The 24,538-nt window shown below is 36.8% G+C and overlaps 1 protein-coding gene and 1 pseudogene across 1 annotated transcript in view; both read left to right on the top strand.

Moving 5' to 3' along the window:
• Positions 1-24,538, top strand: part of LTBP1 (latent transforming growth factor beta binding protein 1) — a 345,549-nt gene that overhangs the window by 265,467 nt on the left and 55,544 nt on the right. The window contains 4 exon segments of the mRNA XM_039887438.1: positions 1,584-1,706; positions 3,941-4,063; positions 10,223-10,345; positions 15,282-15,407. Of these exon segments, the coding sequence (XP_039743372.1) occupies positions 1,584-1,706; positions 3,941-4,063; positions 10,223-10,345; positions 15,282-15,407 (495 nt within the window).
• On the top strand, positions 23,226-23,344 carry LOC120622621 (uncharacterized; annotated as a pseudogene).

Below are 24,538 nucleotides of genomic sequence, written 5' to 3'. Positions count from 1 at the left end.
ATAGAATGTGCTGAAAGAAAATATGATGTAGGCTATTCTTTGCTGTCGACCACTCCTAAAGCTAATGGACTTAGAGTGTGTTGGAAGGACATAAAATAGTTCTTAAAATGAAATCCAGCTTGCTTTTTAATTTCTGTTGGCAGTCAGTAGTTGGTAGCCAGGACTTATTTATAAATTAACGGGATCAATAACACAATAAGTGAAACAAAAGTTTCTAGTAAACTGATTTCTGCATAAAATTAAATAAATAAGAAACAAATTCCTGAATTCCAATTACATTAATAGTTTATGTAAGCTTTTTCAGGACATATGGGATAACCCAAGACCTTGTTTATATCAGGATAAAAATTCAAAAGGTTAATGCCTCATGAGAGATTAAGAAATGCAACTTTGCTCAGGAAACAGGTAATTGTCAATAATACTTGAGGGGAATGACTGTGCAGTTAATCGAATCCTCCTGGAAAAAACTTTTAGATGCATTTTAAATAAGATGTTTTTGGAAGAAAACAATAGTCAGACATTGATCATTAAGACACGGTTTTCTTAAAACAAATTCTGCTCTTTTTAGATTACGGCTCCTTTCTCCCCCTCTGAGTCTAGGACTGGTATGATTTTCATCTGTTCAAGAAAGAATTATCTGATTAGATCAGACCAACCTAATGGCCAAATAAAAACAATTAGAAAACTAACCACTTATACCATAAGTGTTTTCAAGTTACTGATGAATCCAATTCTTTCTACATTTGTATAAATTGTATACATGACATTTTTTAGAACACTTATAAAGGATTATATTTTCTCAGTCAATAAGTTTATGTTTAATCAAGGCATTTAAAAAACTTCTCACCACTTTTTCCTTTGGCATTCCAGCAGCTGTCATCATGATATCATTTTGCTTAGCTTTCCTTGTTTCTTTGAAAATAAGTTCAGTGTCTTTTAATACGAGTGTTTGACCTTATGCTTTTCAGCATCTTCTAAATACAGTGGAAATGTCTATTCCTCTCTATAACTGCCTATATTTTGGTTTTATTTTTTTAATTCTTGGTAGAGTTTTTATTCTGTCTTCTTTCCTGAAACTCTACAGGTCTACAAACTGCCAGATCATCCTTATTTTATACTTGAGGTTCTGTCTTCTGTTTTCAAGATTTCATATTGTGTATGCTCTACCTAAAGTATGAGAGAGATGGTGAAGGGCTTGATGTTATATTAAAAGTAGCTTTTACTTGCTCGTAAATTTGTCTGTCTGTAACAATTTCCATTCTATAGTTCAGCATACTGAGGTTTATATGAGGAACACTAGTGGGCTGAATCATACTAAAATTTATAAAGTCTCATATAGGAAATACTATTGTTTTTGTAATCCTTACCCCAGGATGCATTGTAGAGAGTGATGCATTCTCCTGAGTAGTTTTTTTTTCCTTTGTTTATAAAATTTTTTCTTGTTGTGTCTAATGCCTAAAAAGGCCAACATGGAAATGGAAGGCTCCGAAGGCAGTAGCTTGGTTTGTGATCCCAGAGTTGAGCTAAATGGGTCTTCTAGATATGCCCTTATTTATAACAGTTGTCATTGTTTGTGTTTACAGATATTGATGAATGTCAGCAAGGGAACCTATGCATAAATGGACAGTGCAAAAACACCGAGGGCTCCTTCAGGTGTACCTGTGGGCAGGGGTACCAGCTGTCAGCAGCAAAAGACCAGTGTGAAGGTAGGAGTGTGACACCGTGCACTACTGTGATTTCAGACACTTGGCCTGAAAAATTGTGCATTCAGTAAAATGAGTGTGTCTTTGAAAAACTACCTAGATATTGATTGCTTTATAGTGCCAGAAAGCAAAGGACTTAAACTTAGGTCAGGAAAGTCAATAAAACAGAATGAGAAAAGCTTAAATTTGAAAAATGTGGTGTTAGTGATCAGTAGATGGGCATTAATATTAGGAAGAAAAATTATGGCTCCCTGTAACTCCTTACTACAGAAACTCAATTCTATTAAATTCATTTAGAAGTTTTACATACTAGGATTTCAGCAGTTAGGTCATTGTATCGACCTGTTATCCTGTGGAATGTTAATGACCCGAGTTTTTGTGTGTATTTAGCTTTTTAAATTTCTTCCTTTTAAAAAATAAATCACTAAAGAAGACTTTACAGCAAGACTGAAATAAATATATCCCATTCCTATAGGTGATAGTGAGGATTTTGGGTCACGATGGGGTTGAACTTAGACTTTAAAATTTTTTTCATTGAAATTTATACAAAAATTACTTCGCTTCTCAATAAATATATGCATCTTGAGCTTCAAGGTATTATGGTATCAACTGTGATTTTCAAGAATACAACTGTATTCTTGAAAAGAAATGTCATTTAAATATCATTTAAGTAAGAACAGAATACACTATACAAGATCAGTTTTATTATAAGGAAACAAATCATATCCATGTTTATATATAAACTTTGAATATTTGATAAGTAAAAAGGTCTCCTGAGATGGTGTTGTTAGAGACAATATATGAGATCTACCAATATTATTATAACCTTCCCAATTATCCCTTTGTGGAATGTAGAAGGTCTTTACAATATCTGTTCTAAAAGTGGAGAATATTAGAACACACACCAGCACACTCATATACACAGATAAGTAATCGGTTCTAGATTCTGAGTCCTTCTCAGAGTTTTATACTTTTATAACTCCTGACCTCAGTTAGCTAAGCATTTATCAAATGCTTACCGTGCAGAGAAAACTACAATGTATAATAAGAGACAAAGTCTACACAAGTGTAATAAGCTCATAATATTCATGGTCTTTTCCTTTGAAGAGCCTGCGATATGCAGAACCACCCACCAGGTGATCAGTAGGGCAAACCAATCTTAGGTACGAAATGCTGTGATAATCAAAATAATGGGGACAGCGATGGTGCGGGGTCCCTGTGGAAACTGATGTTTGTGTTTACTTATAAAATCACATTGCCAGAAGCAGATAAATATACTTAAACATTATAAACAAAGCCTATTAATAAACATGAATTGAATGCCTGCTAATTGTAATACACTAGGTTATGTAAGAAGGAATAAAGGCTGCAGTAGACATAATCCCTGTCCTCAGGAAACTTAAAAGCTAATGATGAACATTAAATTAATGATGAATAATTGAACTCTAATAATGAAGTCTGATTTAATTGAATACATGTAGTATACTATTGTTCTTTTTGTATGTGGATATGATGCATGTACGCGTGTGACCCTGAGTTCAGGACTATGATTCTAGAATGAATAATCTCTAAACCAAGTATATGTAGATTAAGGAAGAGAGATTCATTGGCAATTTAGACATCAACTGGGCTGAGAGGAGGGAATGGCCATTAGGTTTGGCCAGAAAATCATTGTTATTGAAAGAGATGGAACCAGAACACTGATTATTAGGGGGCTGACGTGTAAATTAGTGAAAAAGAAATGACTTGTGTGTGATGAGGCTTTCGATCAGGGGTCAGAGTCAGCAGTCTGATACTTAATGAACAGGTAGTGCTAGTTTCCAGTAAAACTTTATATCCAGTAACAGGCACTGAGCTGTAGTGGACTGCCCTCTGCATTAGACTATTATATACATAAGTGTTTTAAACTCAGTGTTATCATAGAATCTATAAAAGAAATCTAAGAAGTTTAGTAGAGGCTTACAGATTACAGCAGAGTATTTGCCAATTATTAGTGAACAGTGGAATAAATATATATAGGTCCTTAACACATTGATTAAAATTTTAAATTCATCTGGACTTTTTCCTTATTGGGGGATTAATGATTTTTTTACTAAAGATCAGTTTAATTCACACAATGAAAAATCTAATCTAAGTTAATTATAAACAAGATAGTTTATAGACTCATTTTTCATGAATAATTAAAAATGTTTGTAAAGCACTATTTTTCCAGTTTCCTTCTCATCTCTTGCTCATAGATATTGATGAATGCCAGCACCAGCATCTCTGCACTAATGGGCAGTGCAGGAACACAGAGGGCTCCTTCCGCTGTGTTTGTGACCAGGGTTACAGAGCATCCGCCCTTGGGGACCACTGTGAAGGTGAGAATTGCTCCTGATTTCAGAATCAGAAATCAGGAAAGGCCAGAATCAGAGGGATATCTGGGAGGTTATCCAAGTGTCTGTCCTCTAACCCAGTCTTCTGACTTTGCAGTTGAGGACGTTAGGTGCCTGCAAATATTTTCCCCATGATCACACAAATGATACAAAGAAGGGAGTGAAATTTAGGTTTTCTTTGTATCGCTTGGAGCTGTTTTTTTGGAAGAATTGTGCCAGCCGAAGGGGTAAAGAACCAGTTTAACTTTTCTCAGCTGTAGAGGGTTTGTCTTGGGTATATAGTTCTGAACTGTAACACCTTATTTATACAGGACCAGTATCCAAATATTCCACGTAAGTAAATCTAAGTTAATTTTCCAGATAACTGGAACGTTTTTAAGAGCCAAACTTTAATTCAATTTTGAGCTTTTTGCATAAAATATTTCTAAAAGACATCCCATGTATACAGCATTATTCAATCGTTAACCACTATTTTTTTTTTTTACCATGTTCGAGGATGCTTTAGTTTTTAATTTAACTTAATGGGGTGTCATTGGTTAATACATTATATAGATTTCAAGTGCAGAGCTCTCTAATACACCATCTGTATACCGTATTGTACTCGCCACCCAAAGTCTAGTCTCCTTCCGTCACCATATATTTGACTGTCTGTTGTTAACCAGTTTTTCGCTACCTGCCATGGGTCGGAACCTCTTTGAGGTGGTCAGGGCTGCTGAACCAGTCTGTCACCCGTCTGTCACTTGTGAATTCTCTCTGTAATAGTTTTTTTCCAGCTCATCTGATGGTTTGCTGAATTTAGACCCTGTCAGTTGTGAAACCAGAATGCGGCAGGTCTGTGCCCCACATGGAGAGTTAAGAGTTCCTGAGTGAGGGACTGAACCCCACCGGAAGTGGATGGTTTTGTAGCCCATATTTTAATGGCCCCAGCTACTTTTTTGCCTCCCAGTCCCAGTCGGTTGGGAAGGATCCACTGTACTTTATAGCCTCCTGCTTCTCTGACCAGAGAACTTGACACAAGCAGTCACAGGCTTTCCGGAGGGCAGCGTTGGCGGTCTCAGGAGCTGTGAAGTCTACATTATCAAGGAATCAGTAAATCATCTTCTGACACCAGTTGAAAAGTTGTAATCGACATACCTATTGAAAAATAAGCAAATGGTCAAACGAGTGATTAATCAGTGTAATAAAATTTGATGGTATGAAAAACCATGTTTGGAGAACATATGAGTAAATGTGAATGATCCAGCATAGTGGCATTCCAAGGTGGGATAGGCAGTCTTGCGGGGAGCCAGTCATGGAAGAACCTGTTGTGGAAATAAATGAGAGGCAAGGCACCTCTAAGGCACTGAAGTCCTTCTGCCCCAATCCTGGCCTGGCCAAGGGGTGGCTGTGCCTCTGACTAAGTCCAGGGAAATGGGTCCTCATTAGAGGGCATGTTCCTCTGTTTTGGCTGTTTTTATGTATAACCATCTTATCAGAAGTCCAAGATTTTTACTTTAAAAATATCTGTTCCATGAAAAGTCAAACAAAAACTTTTTAGCCAACTTGCTCGTCATTATTAATATATATGTTTATAAGATACTGTTACATTCCAGGCGAAAGCTTCTTTTGGAGTTGTATAATTGGCGCTTTTTTTTTCATAAAGTCAAGGCTAATTTCCCTACTGTTGTAGGTTAGAAATAGGACTGGAGTCTACCCAAGTAAGTCAGAATTCCCTTGAAACTATATTAGCACTTCAGCCTGCTAATTCGCAACTGGTACTATTTCTGATCCTCCCCAGTGGTATTTAGCTGTAATTAGCTGAGCTATGACTGTTTACATGCCTCTCACAGCTGTGGAAAGAAGAGCCATCTTTCTTGTTGGCTTTTATATTTACATGTGTAATTTTCCTCTAATAGCTCTGGCAAAGACCTTGTTTTCTTACAGTGTTATTCTGCAGTCCTGCTGCTGGCCTTCTCCTAGAGTCAGAATCCCAGGCGTTGTGTTCATGTCTGTGTGTTCCGCACTCCAGCATGCTCAGTAGCCACTTAGTCTGTGATAATGAGGTTACCTCAGCTGTCCTGGTATTAGCAGTCTTGGGTCTCAACCTTCAAAGGCTCTGCCTCTGACTTGTTCCCCTTCCAGGCACAATCTCTGATTCCATGCCTACTGTGTAGCACCTTCCCCAGCCCCGCACTGTGGTTGCTGCCTACTAATTCCTTGAAAAACCTGAGAAAAAGATTCCTGATTTCCTCTATCTTCCTGCGGCTTCTCTCTTTTGGTCCTTTGTGGACCAAATCAAAAAGGTGGGAAAAAGTGATAGTATTTCTTTCCTTGTCAGAATCATTCATTTATACATTCATTCAACAAATATTTACCGAGTGCTAAATATGTCCCAGGCAACATTATAGGCACAGGACATACAGTAATCAACCAAACAGACCAAAATTCCTACCCTCATAGAGCTTACATTCTAGTGACAGAGATAACAATAAACATGAGTAAGCAAAATATATAGTTTGTTAAATGGCAATAAATGTTATGGAGGAAACATAAAAGCAGTGTGTAGAGAGAGTGCTGAGGGAGGGAAGATAGTGATTTTTAAATAAATCAAATGTCATCATTTCAGGGGCCTCCCTGAAATGATGACATTTGATTATTTAGAGGAAGGGCATTTCGTTCAAAGGAATAGCATATGCAGAGGCCCCGAGGGAGCAGGCCTTGTGGAAGGCATTAGCAGCTGACTTGGACAGTTTAAACTTGTGATGCCTATAATGAATATTTGAATGAAGATACATGAAAGGCAGTCACACCTATGTATTTGGAATTCAGAGGTGAGTTCTGGGCTGGGAGTCATCCACATAGAGACACTGTTTAAAGCCATTAAATTGTAAGACATCACCAACAGAGTGAGGTAGTTAGAAGAAAGAAGTGATCCAAAGATAGTCCTGGGTCCTACAATATTGAGAAGTGAGAGGATGGGTGGGAACAAGCAAGGAGATTTGAGGGGAAAGTGACACGTGGGGAAGGAGGAAAACCAGAATCCAAGAGAGGAAGGTATTTCAAAGAGGAGGGAGTGATGAGCTGTGTCAAACATGGCTGCTATGCATGGAGAGGACTAGAAATTGACCATGGCAAGGTGGAGGTGACTGGTGACTTTGACAAACACAGTGTTAGTGGAGGGGTGATCAGGATTGACTATTGCTTAAAGCCTGTTGCCCACGTCCTAGAAGTTATCTGTCTTTCACACCACCCTGGGTGGCAATGAAAGACAGTCCCATGTTGGGCTCTTTTAATGTTCAACTTTTTTTTCTTTTTCCTTTTGAAGATAGAGGTCTTGCAAAAAAAAAAAAAAAAAAATTTAAACTTAACCAGTCTCTAACATAATGCACTGAGTTTAAAAGTCTGCACAATTATTTTTGAACACTTAATGTTTCTTTTTCCTCACATTCATTATTTCTCTCAGATTTTGGAAAATGAATGAAAATCAAATTATTTTAAAGTGGTATCAACAAAGCTGATGTGCTTCACAACATTGAGGCAAACATCTCAGGGAACGAAGTGTTCCTCTAGTTGCTGAAAGTCATGTTCTCAGGATTCTCCTTGATCTTTTTTTGAATTGAGATGCTAATAACCAAATATGCCTTTTCTTCATTATCTCAGTTTCCTACAGAGCAAAGAAATAAAGGTAGATCTAGTAACCGACCTGCTACTTAACACCCATTAGAATAGCCATGGAGCCGCGAGAATAAATGTGAATCAGCTGGAACTTTCATGCCCTGCCAGTGGGAGTGTAAAGTGGTACAGCCACTTTAGAAAACAGTTTCTTCAAAAGTTAAAGCTGCTGTGTCACCCAGCCATTCCACTCCTAGGAGTTTACTCAAGGAAAATAAAAGCAGATGTCACACACAGACTTAGGCATGAATGTGTATAGAAACTTTATTCATAATAGCCAAAATGCAGTACTCCAAATACTCATCAAAAGGTGAATGGGTAAACAGATTATGGGACATTCAGGCAATGAAGAGGAGCGAGCTATCTACACAACAGTTTGGATGAATCTCAAAAACACTATGCTGTGCAGAAGCAGCCAAACAGAAGGGGCACAAGGAAACCTTTTGGGGCTCTGGAAAGGCCTATACCTTTCTTTTTGTTAATGGTTGGTCCAGTTTATTAATTTAGTCTATGTTCTATGGCACAAATTCATAAACAATAGACTAGAATTTATCCCCATTTGGTACAATCACTGTTCAAAATCATGAAATTAGCAGGCGGTTGGGGCTTAAGAATTATTTTCACAGAATCTATATCTAAAAGCCTATTGTCAACTTTGGTTCCACTTTTAGAAATCTTGATATACCAAGGGTCAGTTAACTGGCAAATAAAACTTTTGTTGGCATATTCAGACTTTGTAGGAGACACTAAGTTCTCCATGCTGTTATCTGTCTTAGCTGTGCATGGTCATTACTGTCTCTTTACTTACACCCAAGGCCGTTAGGTTAATAAGAAATGGAGATTTTAAGGTCAGATTGGAAGAAGAATCAAAAGAAAACATTACCAAGCTTTATACCTGGCACTACGGCATGACAACCTTACAAAGATATCTCATCAGTTCCTTTAAAAAAATGACTGCATTTGCAATGACTGAAGAACCCAGTAGTGGATCTCAACAGATATGGATACAGAAATGCCTATAACTTGTTTATGATTATGATTATAAGAATATCTACATTTGTCAAAACTCATTGAAATAGACTTTTTAAATGCATTTTATTGTATGTAAATTATACTTCAGCGAAGTCAGAAAAACACACTAAAGTAAAAGTGATAACCCACCTCAGTGGTGATAAAGTCACATCAGCTATGTTTTATGTTTTAGGATTAATATTCAGAAACATTTTAAATCTGGATGAACATCATAATAACTTGCTACAGAAGTCGATTGATTGATTAGGTTCTTTGAAAATTTAATTCAACGCCCCCTTATATTGAACCAGACAATGAGAATTAGAGAGATTGCAACAGTCTCCATATTTACTTCCTCCTGGAGCTTCTCATATGTTTTAGCAGCAATCATAATTATTTGCAAGAAATGTCACAATATGCCAAATTCTGAGAGAACAAAGAAGGTTTTGTTTCTTAGCTTTCTTCAGTGTTAATAATTTAAATCCTGCACAGACAACAGAAGAGGGACCCGTGGAGTGTGTTATGAATAATGAGCTCTGACTAGGAGTAAATGTGGTACTAACCAGCCCTCTGGAGAGAGCTGCCTAGTGTTCATGCAGTGAGGGGGGTCATTAATTGTCTCACATGCTCATAGTCAAAACTCATTACTGGTTACGTAAACCATTTTTAGTTGCACATATGCTATAAATATATACATTAAAAAATCCAGGCAACATCAAACCTGTTTGTGACAGCTGCTAAGTCAGTGACTTCAACCAGGCTTTGATCTTGCTGAATCTCTTTCTGCCAAAAGCCTCTCTTCTCCCTCCCCCACGTTCCATCCTGCTGTCAAGACTCTATAAGTAAATTTTTTTGTTACATCAGTCCTTCCTTCTTTGCCCTTTATGATTTCTCTAAATTCATGTGATACCTGAAGTTGGTACTATTCTTTTGACAAGTAATTATATTTTGGCAGTTCTTATGTTAAATTGTTTTAGGTTTCTAAAACAATTTAATATTTCATGAATTTATTTTTATGAATAGAAATTTTTTTGAACAATCATGTCTCTTTAGGGGCAGGGACCATGCCAAATGCTTTTAAAATTTTTTCTATAATACATAAAACAAGATCTTGTATAAAGAGGTGCTCGAGATATTCTTAACAATACATGTTTAAAGAATATTTTTATTCTTTATCATCACCAAGAATATAGCTTAGTAAATTATTCTTTGTTACAGAATTTTGACTTTTCCTCTTCCAGTTAATTTCATTTGATGTTAAAATTTCATTTTATATATTGTTCAAAATGAAAATCCTTTCAAAATGTTTCATTTTTGAAAAGCTCTAAAAGTTAAAAAGCTGTCATTTATTTAAAATCACGTGTTATGAGTGATGTAAAACAATGTACATTTATGTGAGTTTTGTGTGTAAAGGCAAAGAAAAGTACCTAATTGTTTAAGATACAGTCTATCTAATCTAAAATTTTTAAATTTTATTTCTAGATATCAATGAATGCTTGGAAGACAGTGGTTTTTGCCAGGGAGGATACTGCGTCAATACAGAAGGGTCCTATGATTGTACTTGTCCTGATGGATTCCAGCTAAATGACAATAAAGGATGTCAAGGTACTTCTCTCTCCTTCTTTAAGTCATAATTTATATATTTCTTCAGTTCTTGATGCTTCCTGATGATGATCTGTGGTTTTACCACTTGCTTGATATGTAAATGAGCTTAGACCATTTGTATTGTTAAAATATCTTTCTTGGGGCCACGTCAAGTACAAGTAGTTCTCCTTTGCAAGGCTCCTTGGTATTAACTGAAACCTGTGTGTGTTAGAACTGTGGCCTTGCTTTGCATGCTGTGTGATAACTGGGATCACCTGCAATTTACTCCTTCTTCCAAGAGCCAGCCTTGGTACTTGATTCTAGATTATCTTTCCAGCTTTTTTATATCCTTCACAGGCATGTTTCATTTTCTCCCCTAGCTGATGTTTATTTGTCTTTTTCCTTATCCCTGTTTTTATACAGTATCCAGCTTTTTCTCTTCCTGAAAAACCTCTTTAATAATTTGATCAAAATGATGGACAGGATTTTATATTTCTTCTTTTTTTAAAATGTTATTTCAAAGCGCTATAACATTTAATCTCCCAAACAAGGTACTAATAAGAAAACAGCACTAATTGTAACAACTTTAATTGAACACTTACTATATGCTGAGTACTGTAGATACCTCATTTAATTCTTACAGAATTTAAAATGTAGGTTTTCTTACCCATTTTTTGTGCATGAATAACAGAGAAGATAATTAGCACGTTCCTCCCTAGTAAGTGATAGAGCTTTGAACCCACTATCTTTTCTCACTACTATACTCTACATTGCCATACCAATTATTGTTGAATTTATAGCCCGAAGAAGGAAGACCGAGATTCAGATATTTTTCCCAGTGCAACACATTGAGTCATTGTTGATGCCGAGACTGAAAATTCAGATTGTTTAGATCCTGTGTCCCAACATTTTTAGTTATACCTGGCTGCCCCATAAGTTTCCTATATTTATTTGTCTTCGTAAATCCATGCCTATTTTTTCCACTGAAAACTCACACTTGATATTTACTTTTAATACATACTTATTTCTGATTCTTGGATAAATATTTTTTTTTATCGTGCTTCTGCTATTATAGAATTCCACAATGTGTCCCAAAAGAACATAAATGAGGATTGTTGAAGTTATTTTTTATCCACTGTTACTGAACATGTATGACTTTTTTATTCTAGATTGTCATAAACTATATCTCCTTTCCCATGTCCCAGATAACAGTACTCTTGAAAGAGAAGATGGTGTCTACTCTTTACGACAGGGTATTAAAGAGTACCTTTATACCCTAAATGCATATCATTATCCATACCTTTCTGTGTATCACTGAGATGCAAAAGACATGGGCCTTTGCCTCGAGATATTTTAATATTAATTCCCTTACTGATCCCAAGATCTAAATACAGTACTGCATACCTCATTTGAGATCATATATTTGCCATCGTGATTCAATAAGGTCAATTTAAGATTTTCAGTATTTCCAGTGCAGAATTGAAATGTACTTGGATTTATGCAGTAGCGAAGGAACATTTGAATTATAAATTTATGTGAGAATATCTATTTTGGGACTTTTACATCTTAATAAAATGCATCTTGATTTTTATAAAAATGCCAAGAGATGCCCCCAAACAAACATACAATCTGAATCCTGTTTTTATTACAGACTTTTTGGCTTAAAAGCAATATTTTCTTGTATCTCCTTTGTCATAGTTTTTTTTGTTTTTGTTTTTGTTTTTTTCAACCAAATAGAGGCAAAACCAAGTCTTTGCATAAATGGACCATGATTTGATATTGCAAATTTTGTTAACCATCTAGAGTTAAATCACAAGAAACTAATTTAGTCATCTGATTCATTAATAGTGCAACTATCTTCTCTCAGTACTTTAATTTTTTTGTGATTTGATATCAACTCTCAAATATGTGACTGCTCCCTATATATGATGCTTTATTGATTTATCATTACTAAGTTGACTTCATGACTGCATTGGTGAGTCTTGCTCTTCAGAATAAATTAATATGTCTGCTTTAAAAAATTTAAATCCCAATAAATAAAAAGTATTCCCAAAGCAGGTTTAGTACCGTTTAATAACATCATGTATGAATCTGCTCTGTCACCCACTGTCTTCTGTCAGAGGTTGTTTATGATGGCATGGACACCTATCTTGTTTTGAATCATCTTTTTTTGCTATGTTTCTGTAGATTGGTGTAGATTTCAGTTTGTTTTAATGCTGAAGATGTAATTGATGAAACAATGCTAATGACCAAGGGATGTGTTTGAATAACAACATGTGATAGGCGTAAACTTTAAACCTTACCTAATGATGTGAAGAAAGTTCCCAATCAGTAAGGCATTTTTCAATGGAAATATGTTTAAGAGTCTCTTCCCCCAGCAAAATTAGTGATGCTATACAGACAGTATGGAAATTCCATGTTAATCATGTCTTTAGGAATGTGGCAGCATGCATTTGAGATTCAGAGCACACTCCGGTTTCACGTTTTGACTTACACATGCCAAATTGTGAATTTCTGTGGAATCTCGGACCCATGAAAGAAACCCAACTTAAATATAGTCTGGCTTTCAGCTGAGTTACTAGCAGCATAGTTTAGAAATGCCTCAATAAGTACAACCCAAATTGAATGCATATGTTTCTCTAGTTCCAGATATTCATGTTGTTCTTTCTTAGCGGTTTCCTGGAAAAAAGTCTGGGAATTCGTTTTCAGTTCCTGTCATCAAACTCTTTATATAATTATTTGTTAATCAGTGACTTCTCTTGAAGCCAGAACTTTATGCACATTGTACCCTGTGAGACGTTGCAAAGCAGACAGCTTTTAAAGGGACACATTGAGGCACAGGACAGCCTCTAGAGCTTCGCAAAGTGAATATGGACCTTGGGCTTGATTGCTAGACCGGTAGGACTTTGTGGCTCCCTTTTGCCCAGATAGAAGTAACTCTAGGCAACAGGTTGGAAAGAAAGAATGGAACTAAAGGCTAAGAGAAGGTCAGAGTTCAAAAGAGATTACCAATCTAAGGTATTGTCAATAGAGAGCAAAAATGAAAGATATCAGAGATTTTTGCAAAAGCAGTGAATTTTTCAGTGTTAAATCATTTTGAGAAATAGTTAAGTAGAAAATGATTTATTTCTCTTCCTTGAAATATTTTAAAATTAATGACAAGAACAAGAATGGAAGGATTTTTAAGAAAATGAGTAATTCCTGCTTGGCTTATTATTTTGATTTAGCAATGAATAGGCCAGCTAGTCTGAATTATATGGCAGCTGGAAGGATAAAGAGTTCAGGATTAATACAGAGAGATGGATAAATCAATGATATTGCCAGAATTCCTGTTGCACAATGAGATCAACAGTGTAAAAAGAACAGCCCCAGGAGATCCTGGGTGCTGGGAAAGGAATGACTTTCTTGTGGAAGAGAACTGCCGTATTGGTGGCTTTGAATGTTCTAGAAATCACTAGGAAAGGCTCATAGCTGTGTAGTTATTCATGCTGGTTCATGCCTTCTCTATTATATGGTGAGCTTCATAATGGTAAGAGCCCCATCCTATTTGGCATTCCCATAGGAAGCATTCATAAATGTTTTTAACTGAGTTAAAGATGGGTTTCTAAGAGGGTGTATCGAGAACCTTTTTAGTAAGAGAGAATGGATGGTCTAAGAGACTTCAGGAAGGTAGGAAAATGGCCTTAGTAGGACTGCTCACCTATATGGTGCTGAGGACCTGTGATAGTTTTATGACCACATTTAACTAAGAGAACCTTAGCCAGTCACTGTTCAGTTAGTAGAATATGAACATAACTATGAAATTTTGTGGACAAACATTTATAATACACAGTTAATGTGCTGTATTAGAAGCTGGAAACTCAGAGTTAAAATATGCACTTCTCAAGGTGAAATCAATATAGTAAGGGACATAGAAGAGTAGAAAGAATGAAAACACAGTGTAAAATAAACAGTTGCATGTGTTAGCACCGGTGTGAACAAATGAGCCATTCTCCAGGATTGTTTATGTTGTCAGGTTGGGTGCTCTTAGCCAGTACACTTGGGACTGCCTTGAAGGATCACCAAACTTACACCAAAACCTTCATGCTTTATCAGTGTTCAGGGGCGCATTTTGACTCTGGCCACGGGGAGCATAGTCACTCTTCCCTGAGAACAAGCAGCGTGTAAGATGGTCAGCACAGTGTAACCTCAGCATGGTTTGCTCACGAGTTGGGACAATAGCAGCTACCACTTTTCGATCCTTAGTGTGTTAGGTACCGTGCTAAGCATTTGACCGCATTCACCTATTTTATCACTAAGCTATGCAAACAATAGGAATTTTTAGACTTCTCTGGTCTGTGAGTCCTTTCTCTTGTATTTTTTAAATCCATTTTCAATGAAATATAGATTGGAGTCTGTTTCATTAATATAGTCAGCAGACATTTGTGAAATGTAGTTTATGAACCAAACACTGTAAATGAGATGAGCCTATCCTTGCTCTTCAGAAGTTCACACCCTAGGGAACAGTAGGCATGGATGCGACAGGGTATATGGGCCACAACAGAGTTGTGTACATGGCAGTCAGAGAGGATAGGAGGACATAGTTTTCTCACTGAGGATGAATATTTCTCAGAGGGGTTGTTGATCCCATTAGACTGTTCCTCAAGCTTCTACTTTGTCTAAAATAAGGATAGCTTTGGGTTGAACCTATGTAATTGCTTTTTTTGGTAGGTCGAAATGGTTGAACTTTTTGAATCATATGAAATGGCTATTTCATATGATTCAACCTAGTTTCTCTCTCATGGAAGTCCAGCTTGTCTTATGGTTGGTCTGGAATATGTACAGATGGTGTAGTACAGATGGTGCCGCGAAATATGTGTCTGACAATTTTGTAATAGATTTTTTTACTGTACATTTGATATCATAGAAAAACAAAACATTTTTTTTCAAGTATATGGAAATCTCTTTTCAATTCCAGATATAAATGAATGTGAGCAGCCTGGACTCTGTGGTCCTCATGGAGAGTGTCTAAACACAGATGGTTCTTTTCACTGTGTCTGTGAACAGGGTTTCACAATCTCTGCAGATGGCCGTACGTGTCAAGGTAAGATAAACCATAAGAGATCATGTTGTTATTACGTGATAAGCAGAGAGGAGATTGCTTTCTATTTAAACAGGTGAAGACTCTAAGACACTAAGAGATACTCACAACTTAAGGTCTCCAAGCGTATATGCATCAAGGTGACTCCAACCAGAATCATAGTTCAGAGATGCTGAGATTTATATATAGGATAACTTGAGGTTATGATGGTGAAAATACTCACCATCTGGTACTGAATTAATGAGTCAAAATGCACAGGAGGTGATGATTTAGGTGCATATGGGAGACCTAAAGGAAAACTGTGGCAACCTCCTGGGTGTAACTTGAGACGGCGACTGTTTTGATTATGCTTCATCTAGATCATCTCCATCATTCTGTTTATAAAAATAATGTCTTGCCTGATTTCTCTGCACCATTGTCAGCAGAGATTTTCAGAGTTACTCCTCTAATATCCTTAGCTTGAAGCCAGTATATTTTCTTACCTGTCAGTATTTATTATTCCCTAAAGCTAATTAAGTTAAGATAACACTGTTGGCTTCCTGTTTGCAACCTCTGTATGTCTGCAGGGTTACAGCACTGGTTATATTCATAAGATTTATGTTCTTGATGACATTATAGTTTGATAAATTGAGGAATAGTTCATCTGAACCTTTTTAAAAGTAAACTGAGAAAATATCCAGGATCATAATTTCAATCCATCTCTTTGAGAATCTAGGTTATCAAAACCCATTCAGCAACTTTGGGACAAATTGAAAGTCCTAAACTCTGAGGAGGCAGGAAAAACAGCTATCTATGTTTTAAAGAAAGAAATTCTGATGGTTCTGTTCTGGGCCTATGGTAGTACCCAATTTTTTGCTCTGAAAAATAGTGCAACAGGAAGTATCTGCTCTCCTTGCTCATACCACTGTGGAACCAGGCCGGGAAACAGCGACCAGGTTCATCTGAAACTAATTATCATATTGGGAAGAATAAACTGATCTTATAAAAAGCAGGAGATTGTTGAAATTACTCTCCTGCTGAGCAGACAAAACATTGATGCCAGATTTGGCTTCAAGTGTAAAAGAGATAGTGCAGGGTGTGGTTTGAGCAAGCAGCTTTTGGAGGAGTTTGGAAGCGATCAAAAGTTGGGAAATGGAGAAAAACATCATAAAAAGGTGGCCATGAGAGATTTACAAGGACTCCATGTTTCCGTGGTTCGAGTTTTATGTTAATTTTTTGCTTAGAGCTCTGAGACCGGGGCTCTTAAGAAAGACACTGTATGAATACGTACATTCTTCTGGAGAGGTCACAGCGTCTGAGTCACTGATGGAACCAATTCGCAGAATGCACATTTTTCTGCATTCCAGAAAGATGCAGGTTTGCCTCTTCAGTTAGCTCAAAGTCATGGCTGGTAAGGGCTTCCTTCCCTGAAAAATGTTCCCAATTATAACTGCCAGTAGTAGTGCCATGCAAAAACCATGTTCAGAAAGAATAAGTCACCATATAATAGAGAAGTTCCCTTGTCAAAACTGGTTTTCCAGAAGAATCTACTCATATAAATATATTTTTTTCTTTTGCACTTATGAATTTTTTTTAATTCTGTATCTTTTTAAATACTGATTTCTGTAACCTGAGAGTTATAGAATCACTTTAATTTAGTTGCAGTTCTAATTTTGTTAGGAATTTACTTGGCAAAGACTTGAATTTAAAAATGAGTTTTTAGAAAACTACTGTGCTTTGTGAATTACTCTACCTTGGTATACTCTATGTGACGCTTGGTCCATTTTTATTTGCTCCAGAAACTGAACAATTTTACAAATAATAAAATAGATAATTTAGGATATTATGCTGATATATGGCAGTCTAACTAGAAATCTTTCTAATTATTATTCCCTTTCTAGAATAAGCTCTGCAAGGCTTTCATTTATTATGGGCTTAATCCAGGATATTAAACTGATCCAAATTTCCTTTTGTTGGACCGAAACTTGTGTCAGTAGCATTATGTCCTGATTCTACCCCTGGCTGCGGTATAGGGTGAAGCCAGCCCATGTGATTGACATTTAGCTCTGGAGCTTATGTGCATAGTACAGTAGGTCCTTGAATAACGTTATTTTGTTCAGTGTCATTTTGTTACATTGTTGACGCCATAGGAACTCAACTCTTGGTTATATCAATCAACATACAGTGACATTGGTTTCATTATATGTCCTTTCACTTTGAGTCAGTAGAATGTATCGTCAGTGTTAAGTGAGGACTTACTGTACTTGAATTAACATTGAGAAAGTGACTGGTGCTCTTACTTAGGCTTCTGAACTTCCGGTTAAAGCAGTTGAAGCCATGTTGGCTCTAGGGCTGGTGCACCCTGCTCTAAGCAGAGCTAAATGAATCCCACCCAGAGGAGGGAAGGAGGGCCCTTCCCTGATTTCCTCTGGCTTGGAGAGTTGTCAGCATCTGGCCACAGTTATTGAACCACAACGAAGAGGCAGTCTGTCAGTATAAACTATCTCAAGTATCAAGTAGCATGGCAGGTTCTATAGAAATAAAAACAGCAGCACTGGCTCCATTCTTCTCTGTGTTGTGCTCTGGGACACGTACCTGGAGGAGGGAATAGAAACACCTTGCTTCTCTCACATGAGATAAGGAACAGCTGTGTTATTTGAAGTTCAACTGGAGTGGGGTGGGAACTTAGTGGGGGTGAGCAGCTATTTTATTCGCTTTTTCATTTACTCAGCAAATACGTAGAGTACCATTTTGTGCTCCTCACCGCGAGGAAAAAACACACACAGTTCTTGTCCACATGGAGCCTGTGTTCCAGGAGGGGAATTGGGGATAAATATTACATTGTACCTATAGAAAATGGTTTTTGTATTTAAATAATGTAACATAGTTATACTTTATGGATATAAATAAATGCCATGTATAATGTTTTTCTCTTCAAGTCCCACACCTGGACATCAGAACAGGATCCTTTTGGCTGACTTCCTCTTTTGTATGCTCTTTCCTTTCTTCTCATAACTGTGGTTCACTTCTTCCTGCCACCTTCTTTGAGTCCTCTGGCCAGAGCCTCTATCTTGTGTGAGAAAGCAAAGGACACTTTCAACTTCTCTTACTCAGCTCACTATTTTATATCCAAATTTGTCATACCTATTTGTTAAAAAAAAAAAAAAAATTACAGTTCTGTTGTTCTTTTATTTCGTCTCATTTTATTTTGGCATTTTAATTCATATGAAAAGGATTTATCCTCCCTTTTAGAAGGTGATTCTGGATCTGATTTCTTCATCATCAACAAGAATGTGTGTGAGTAGGAGAAGTATAGGGAAACTTGTGACGGTTGGATTTCTAGGTGTCACCGCATCTGTCCCCTGACCCCCATGGAGAAATGCCCGCTGGTCTCTGACGTTGTGTCACTCCCTTCAGGTGCCTCTTTGCACGCTGCTCTCAGCCAGGGCCAGCTGTGCTCTCCCAGTGGGGCGTCTAGGCTGAGTGAGAGCTTGCATGACAAGTGGAATTGGGGACATCAGACATCTCTAGACCTCAGTGTGCTTTCCAGCCTGTTCACACAACAGAATGGCCACACTGGTCCAGCAGGGACCTCAAAGGAGCCCAGCAACACAGAGGGAGCACTATTGGCTTACAGAACCTGGTTATTCATGGCTAATTAGGATTCCAAACCATGACCAAAATCACTCCTTAAAGCCCCGTCTTTTAGAAAGCATCTTCATTCATTCATTCATTCATTTGACAAGTATTAAGTTTATATACTGTCTGCCAGCCACTTTTCTACATACTGGGACTGTGTCAGTGAACAACAAAAATATGATCCCACTTTCTCAAAGGCAATAAACTAATAAGTAAACTATGTAATAGTCTAGAAAGTGATAAACCCTATATAAAAAAAAAATAGAGCAGAGTGAGGGGGATCTGAGGGCTGGAGCAAGGAATGGGAAACTGTTATGATCCTAGCGGGGGCGGTCGGAACTGGCCATTCCGCTTCTCTAATGCAGGGTTATGAAAGAAACACCACAGTTTTGTGTCTGAGTAACAAATGAAGCCATCTTAAGTGCCTTTCTTTTTCAAACTGGTCATCCACTAGCTAAGTGATAATAACCTGTCAACAAATAGACAAGAAGACATAGATTGTCTGCTAAGGGCCTTTTTCCTATGGCCAACATGAATTCTGTTGTCTAGACGGGATAAAATTTCAGAGTACAGCAGCAAGAGCAAACCCTAATGTAAACTACGGACGGATGATAATGACATGTCAGTGTAGGTTCATCAGTTATAACAAATGCACCACGGTTGCTTTGCTTCCGGAATGTTGAGAGTGAGGGAAGCTGGGGGTAGAGGCGGGGGTTTCAGGGGACAGGGTTGGGGGAGCAGAATAGAGAACTTTCTGTGAAATTTTACTGTGAATCTAAAACTGCTCTTTAAAAAAACCTGTTTTTACAAATCAGACATTTAGGAACTACCTGTTTTTCATCAGAAAGGAAAAATCCTAACCTTTCATTTTCATTCTATATTCTACTCCTCTATTTCCTCCCCTGAATGTTGTTTATTTCTGACTTTTCACAATAATACCCCAGATGGAGTACGTGATCAAAAGCTTCTGTTCTCATTTTCAAAACCATTCTGATATTGATTTAAAAACTGAGAATTCCAAGATTGGAAAGAGACTTCTTGTAACATCGTGCCTGAACTTGGCATCCTGAAATATTCCAGAAATCAAGTCCTGTTTGTTAAACAGCTATAGAGACTCTAATTCCGTAACCTTCTCAGATGGCTACGATAAAGCACTTCTTGTTAACTCATTCATTTGAGAAGGAAAACATAACAAATGCATGTGGTCAGAATGGCTAGCTTCTTGAAATTTACTGAGAACAGTGATATCTGAAAGAAGTTACATCCAAACCCTTAGGCCAATTTTGTGTTCATTGGAAACTAGAAAACACAGTAAAGGCAACTTTTGCCAAATCAAAGAAATAAAAATGAATTAGGAGCAAGTGTGGTTTTGTTTTCAGACTTTCAGGTACATTTTCTACAAACAGTGTAGAAAGTATAAAACCATTGTTGACAGTGCTCCAAGGCAATTGGCGGTTTTGTGGCGTGGGGATAGAACTTTGTATCTAAAATGATTTAAAATGATTTAGCCAAGTAGGACATCGAAGTACCCTGACACAACATTATGTTACATCTGGCTGCTTGGCCCAAAGATTTTTAAGATTTTTAGTAGTTTTGGGGGTTGGAAACTGAAAAATCCAGTAAGAGAATACAACCTGAGTGTTCTTTACTTTTCTAAGGAAAGGGAATTTAGGTTAACAATAGGATCCTTTCTTTTCCATGCGTAGAAAGAGAAAGGATCATACAACATTCCAGGTGAGGAAGGGCAGTGGCTTCCTGCTATAAAGGCTACTGTTCTTCAGACTCACTCCTGTGAATGTGCTTCTGCAGAAGTGAGTGAAAATGGATGTTGAAATCATTAGGGAGAGAGCTGAGGAAATTTTGCTGGAATAAGCTGCTTTTGGACCTGGAATACATATTTTCCGTGCATTGCTTGATTGTCTTCTGCATAGCAACATTTTTATACAGAAATTTATAATAGCAAAAATTTGTGAGCTCTTCCTAAGCCTTTTATCACTACTGACCTTTTAAAACCCCAGAGCTATGGAAAATCATCTGTTCATAGAAGGAGAAGTAAACACTTTCCTTGTAGCCAAAAAAATAGACATGACACTTCCAGAAAGTGAAGCCTCTGAATAGGCAAGCCACCCCCCACACCTTCTACTGTCACCCAGCTCATGTCTGGGGCACCTGGCTTTCTGAATCTGTTTTGGTGAGTCTTTTGATGTCATCAACAACCTGAATTCTTGATGAACGTTGTTATGAGTAGTATTTTTATTCTTTAGACCAAAATTGTAATGTCTAATATATTGATTCCAGAATCAGTTACTTGTTAGGCATCTAACTGATGTTATATGGTTTTTTTTGGACTCCCAGTGTAAGTGGACCAGAGATACTTCCTATATCTGATTTCAAGACTTCATGAAAACAACAGCTAATAATAGCTAGCGTTCATTGAGTTCTTTTCGTGAGCCAAACACAATGCTAAGTACATTGTACCTGTTTTCTCACTTAATCTTCACAGCAAACCCATAGGTAGGTTAAGTATTAATTGACATGCTTCAGCTGCAACGAACAGCTTAAAATAAGGAAATTTATATTACTAATAAAAGGCGCAGAGATTGTCACCTCTCATCTACTAAAGGTGTTTATGCAACTGTCATTTTTTCAGTGAACTCTTTTCTGATCACCCTTTCTCACATTCACTCAATCCCTAACACTTCCTGTACCCCCCCACCTTTGCTTTTTTTTTTTTTAACCACTTTATTCTACATCTTTGTCTTATGTATTGTTTGTTGTTAGACCTCACTGCTAGATTCTAAGGCTGATGAGACAGGAATCTTGATCTGTTTTGTTCATAGATATATGTCATTGGGCATGATTAGAGCACATTAAATATTTGATGAATGCATGAAGGGATGAAGAAATGGTCTGTAACTCATCCTGGACTATCAGAAAACAGACATAAGATTACCCCAAATTGAGTGTGTTGTGCACTTTTTGAAGTCTTACCTATTTTTTGAAGACTTAATTCTCTAAAGCACACCTGTATGAATCCTTGGTTTAAGCAGTGGTTAAGAAGTTAGGCTGTGGAGTCCAAATTCATAGGCTTGAACTCTTTGTGCTTCTAAGGTATGTGAATTTGGGCACGTAACAAAATCACTTGCCTCAGTTCCCCATGTACACAATGAAGATAATAATAGTACCTACAGGGAGTTGTGAGAATTAAATCTGTTGATGTGTGTTGGCAAGTATCAACTTAGAATGAAACCTGGCCCATAGAATGTGCTCAATGAATGTGAATTAATGTTAGCGTTTTAGCAGTTCTTAACATTGGTACCCTCGTTATTGCCATATCTTCCTTTAATATTTGGGCACCTAAAAGTAGGGAACATTTAACATCTGTTTGTTTTTATTTGATTAGTGCTTACAAAATATACAACACATGGTCAGATTACCTAAGTATTTGTGAATTAAGTCATCTGGTAGTTCCAAGTCCACGTCTGGCTGTAAATGAATTACAGTATTCTGTCTACTTTTAAACCCAAAATTATTTTGTCATGTAGAGTGCAGTAACATAATCTGCTTTAATCCCTCACCCTTTGTTTTCCCTAGAAGTTTCACATGACTAACTTTCCCCATTCACCCTCTATTTCAAGTTTTAAAATGTTTTATGTATCAATTGCCAATAAGGTGATGGCTAACACTGGTACTTGTTTGCATTTAAGCATTAAAGTTGTTATTTCTAGAGCTACACTGTCTATTTCCTGTGGTTTCAAAACTGATCTTTCTTGGCCTCCTATTTGAATATAGAAAGGGAAAAATTAGAATAGTGAAAAAAATGGAAATTTTTTTGGCTGATTTTATATTGCCTCTGGGGCCTGAGTGTCAGAAAGATGAATCTGGGATTTGATATGTTTGGCCTGTGCTAAGTAAGGGTTTTCTCCCAGTCCTCACTGGCAGCACCTCTTAGTGTAAGAAAGGCTATATGAAAAGAGAAAATGTACAGCATGACTCTAAAGTTCGAATAAGATGCTTACTTTTTAGAAAATCTCAGGTATAAAAATATAAAACTATTAATGCAAAGATATCCCAGTGGTTATAAATAAATATGTTAAGACAAAATAGTAGAGCATATAAAAAACTTACACAGCATGAACACAAAATGTATATTTCATACCTACTATCTTTTGTGGATCATGATTGTGGTAGGAGAATTATGCAGTTAAAATTCATGCTAACCTTAACAAGCCCAATCCCATCAGATCTCGGAACCTAAGCAGGGTCAGGCCTGGCTAGTACTTGGATGGGAGACCACCTAGGAAGACCAGGTGCTGTAGGTATAAAAAATAAAAAAGGGATTGCAAGCTGACAAGGTCCTTGCAATCTGTGAGGTCAGCCAAGGGTTGCCTCATCTAAATAAATTTTTTTGTAATTAAAATAAAATATAAAAAAAAATTCAGGATATTTTCCATAAGTATTTAAAGAACTTTTTCTGAGTGGCATGGAGTTTATTAATAATGAAGAATTTATTCAAATACTCCACTTTTCATGATAGTCAATTAAATAATAGTAAATTAGGATTATTCTTTATCTTCAGGAGTAGAAAAATTTTTAAAGCTTCTCATTTCTTTAAAAAATTTAAAAACATTTCTGTAGCAAATTCAAATCTTTCTTATTTACTTTTCCAGTTCTTGTATAATATTCTGTCAGTTTATGCAGAAAAGAAAGAGGAAGAAAATGGCTTTTTAAATTCAGAAATACGCTTCGATTTTCTTTTTCTTGAAGAAAACATGGATGACATCGTGTCTTTACAGGTTTTACTTTCATAAAAAGAGAGTGTTTTGTTTCTCATTAAAAGTATACTACTTTTCGACTTAATTGAGAATTTTTCCTTTAGATGTCACAGATGTCACTTTCCGATTTTTAATTTATAATATTGAGGTTTTATGATAATCGAACAAATGTCTGGCACACACGATGACTTCCTCTTGAAACACCACACTGTGTTCTTGTTCTTTGGGAAGATATGTGCCCAGTGCAAACTGCAGGTGTCCAAACCTGTGTAAGTGACACGGATGCCCTTTCCAGCCACAGGACCTGAGATTTGTGAGCTCCCTTACTCCGGAAAACTGAGGGCACGTTCCACATTTTCTTGGTCTTTGACTGCATGAGCTTGTTAATAACAGTTTGTAATATAAAAGCCAAAGTACTCTTCTTGGATTTTTTTTTTAAAACCTTTCGTCTAAATTGATTTCATTAATGCGGGTATTCATCCTTGACCTTATTTTGGATGATAAACAGAGAATCTTCTTTTGTATACTTATTCTGCTTCCTTCAAAAGGGTAGTGGAAATGAGAACTAAAGACGTAGTTTAATACTTGAAAAATTCTTAGGACTTTTTTTGGGTGTTCAAAAAAAAGTACAAAATTTAAAAACTCAAATATATTTTTTACCCTCTCATAGAAGAACATACACTTGCTGTGTTTACTTTTAAACTCAGGGAAGGGCCTGTGGAGTGGAGAAAGAGATGGGAA

This window comes from Pteropus medius, unplaced genomic scaffold (genome assembly GCF_902729225.1).
Source record: "Pteropus medius unplaced genomic scaffold, Ma_sr-lr_union100, whole genome shotgun sequence".
NCBI classification, from domain to species: domain Eukaryota; kingdom Metazoa; phylum Chordata; class Mammalia; order Chiroptera; family Pteropodidae; genus Pteropus; species Pteropus medius.
This window is presented reverse-complemented; position numbering and strand designations above follow the sequence as displayed.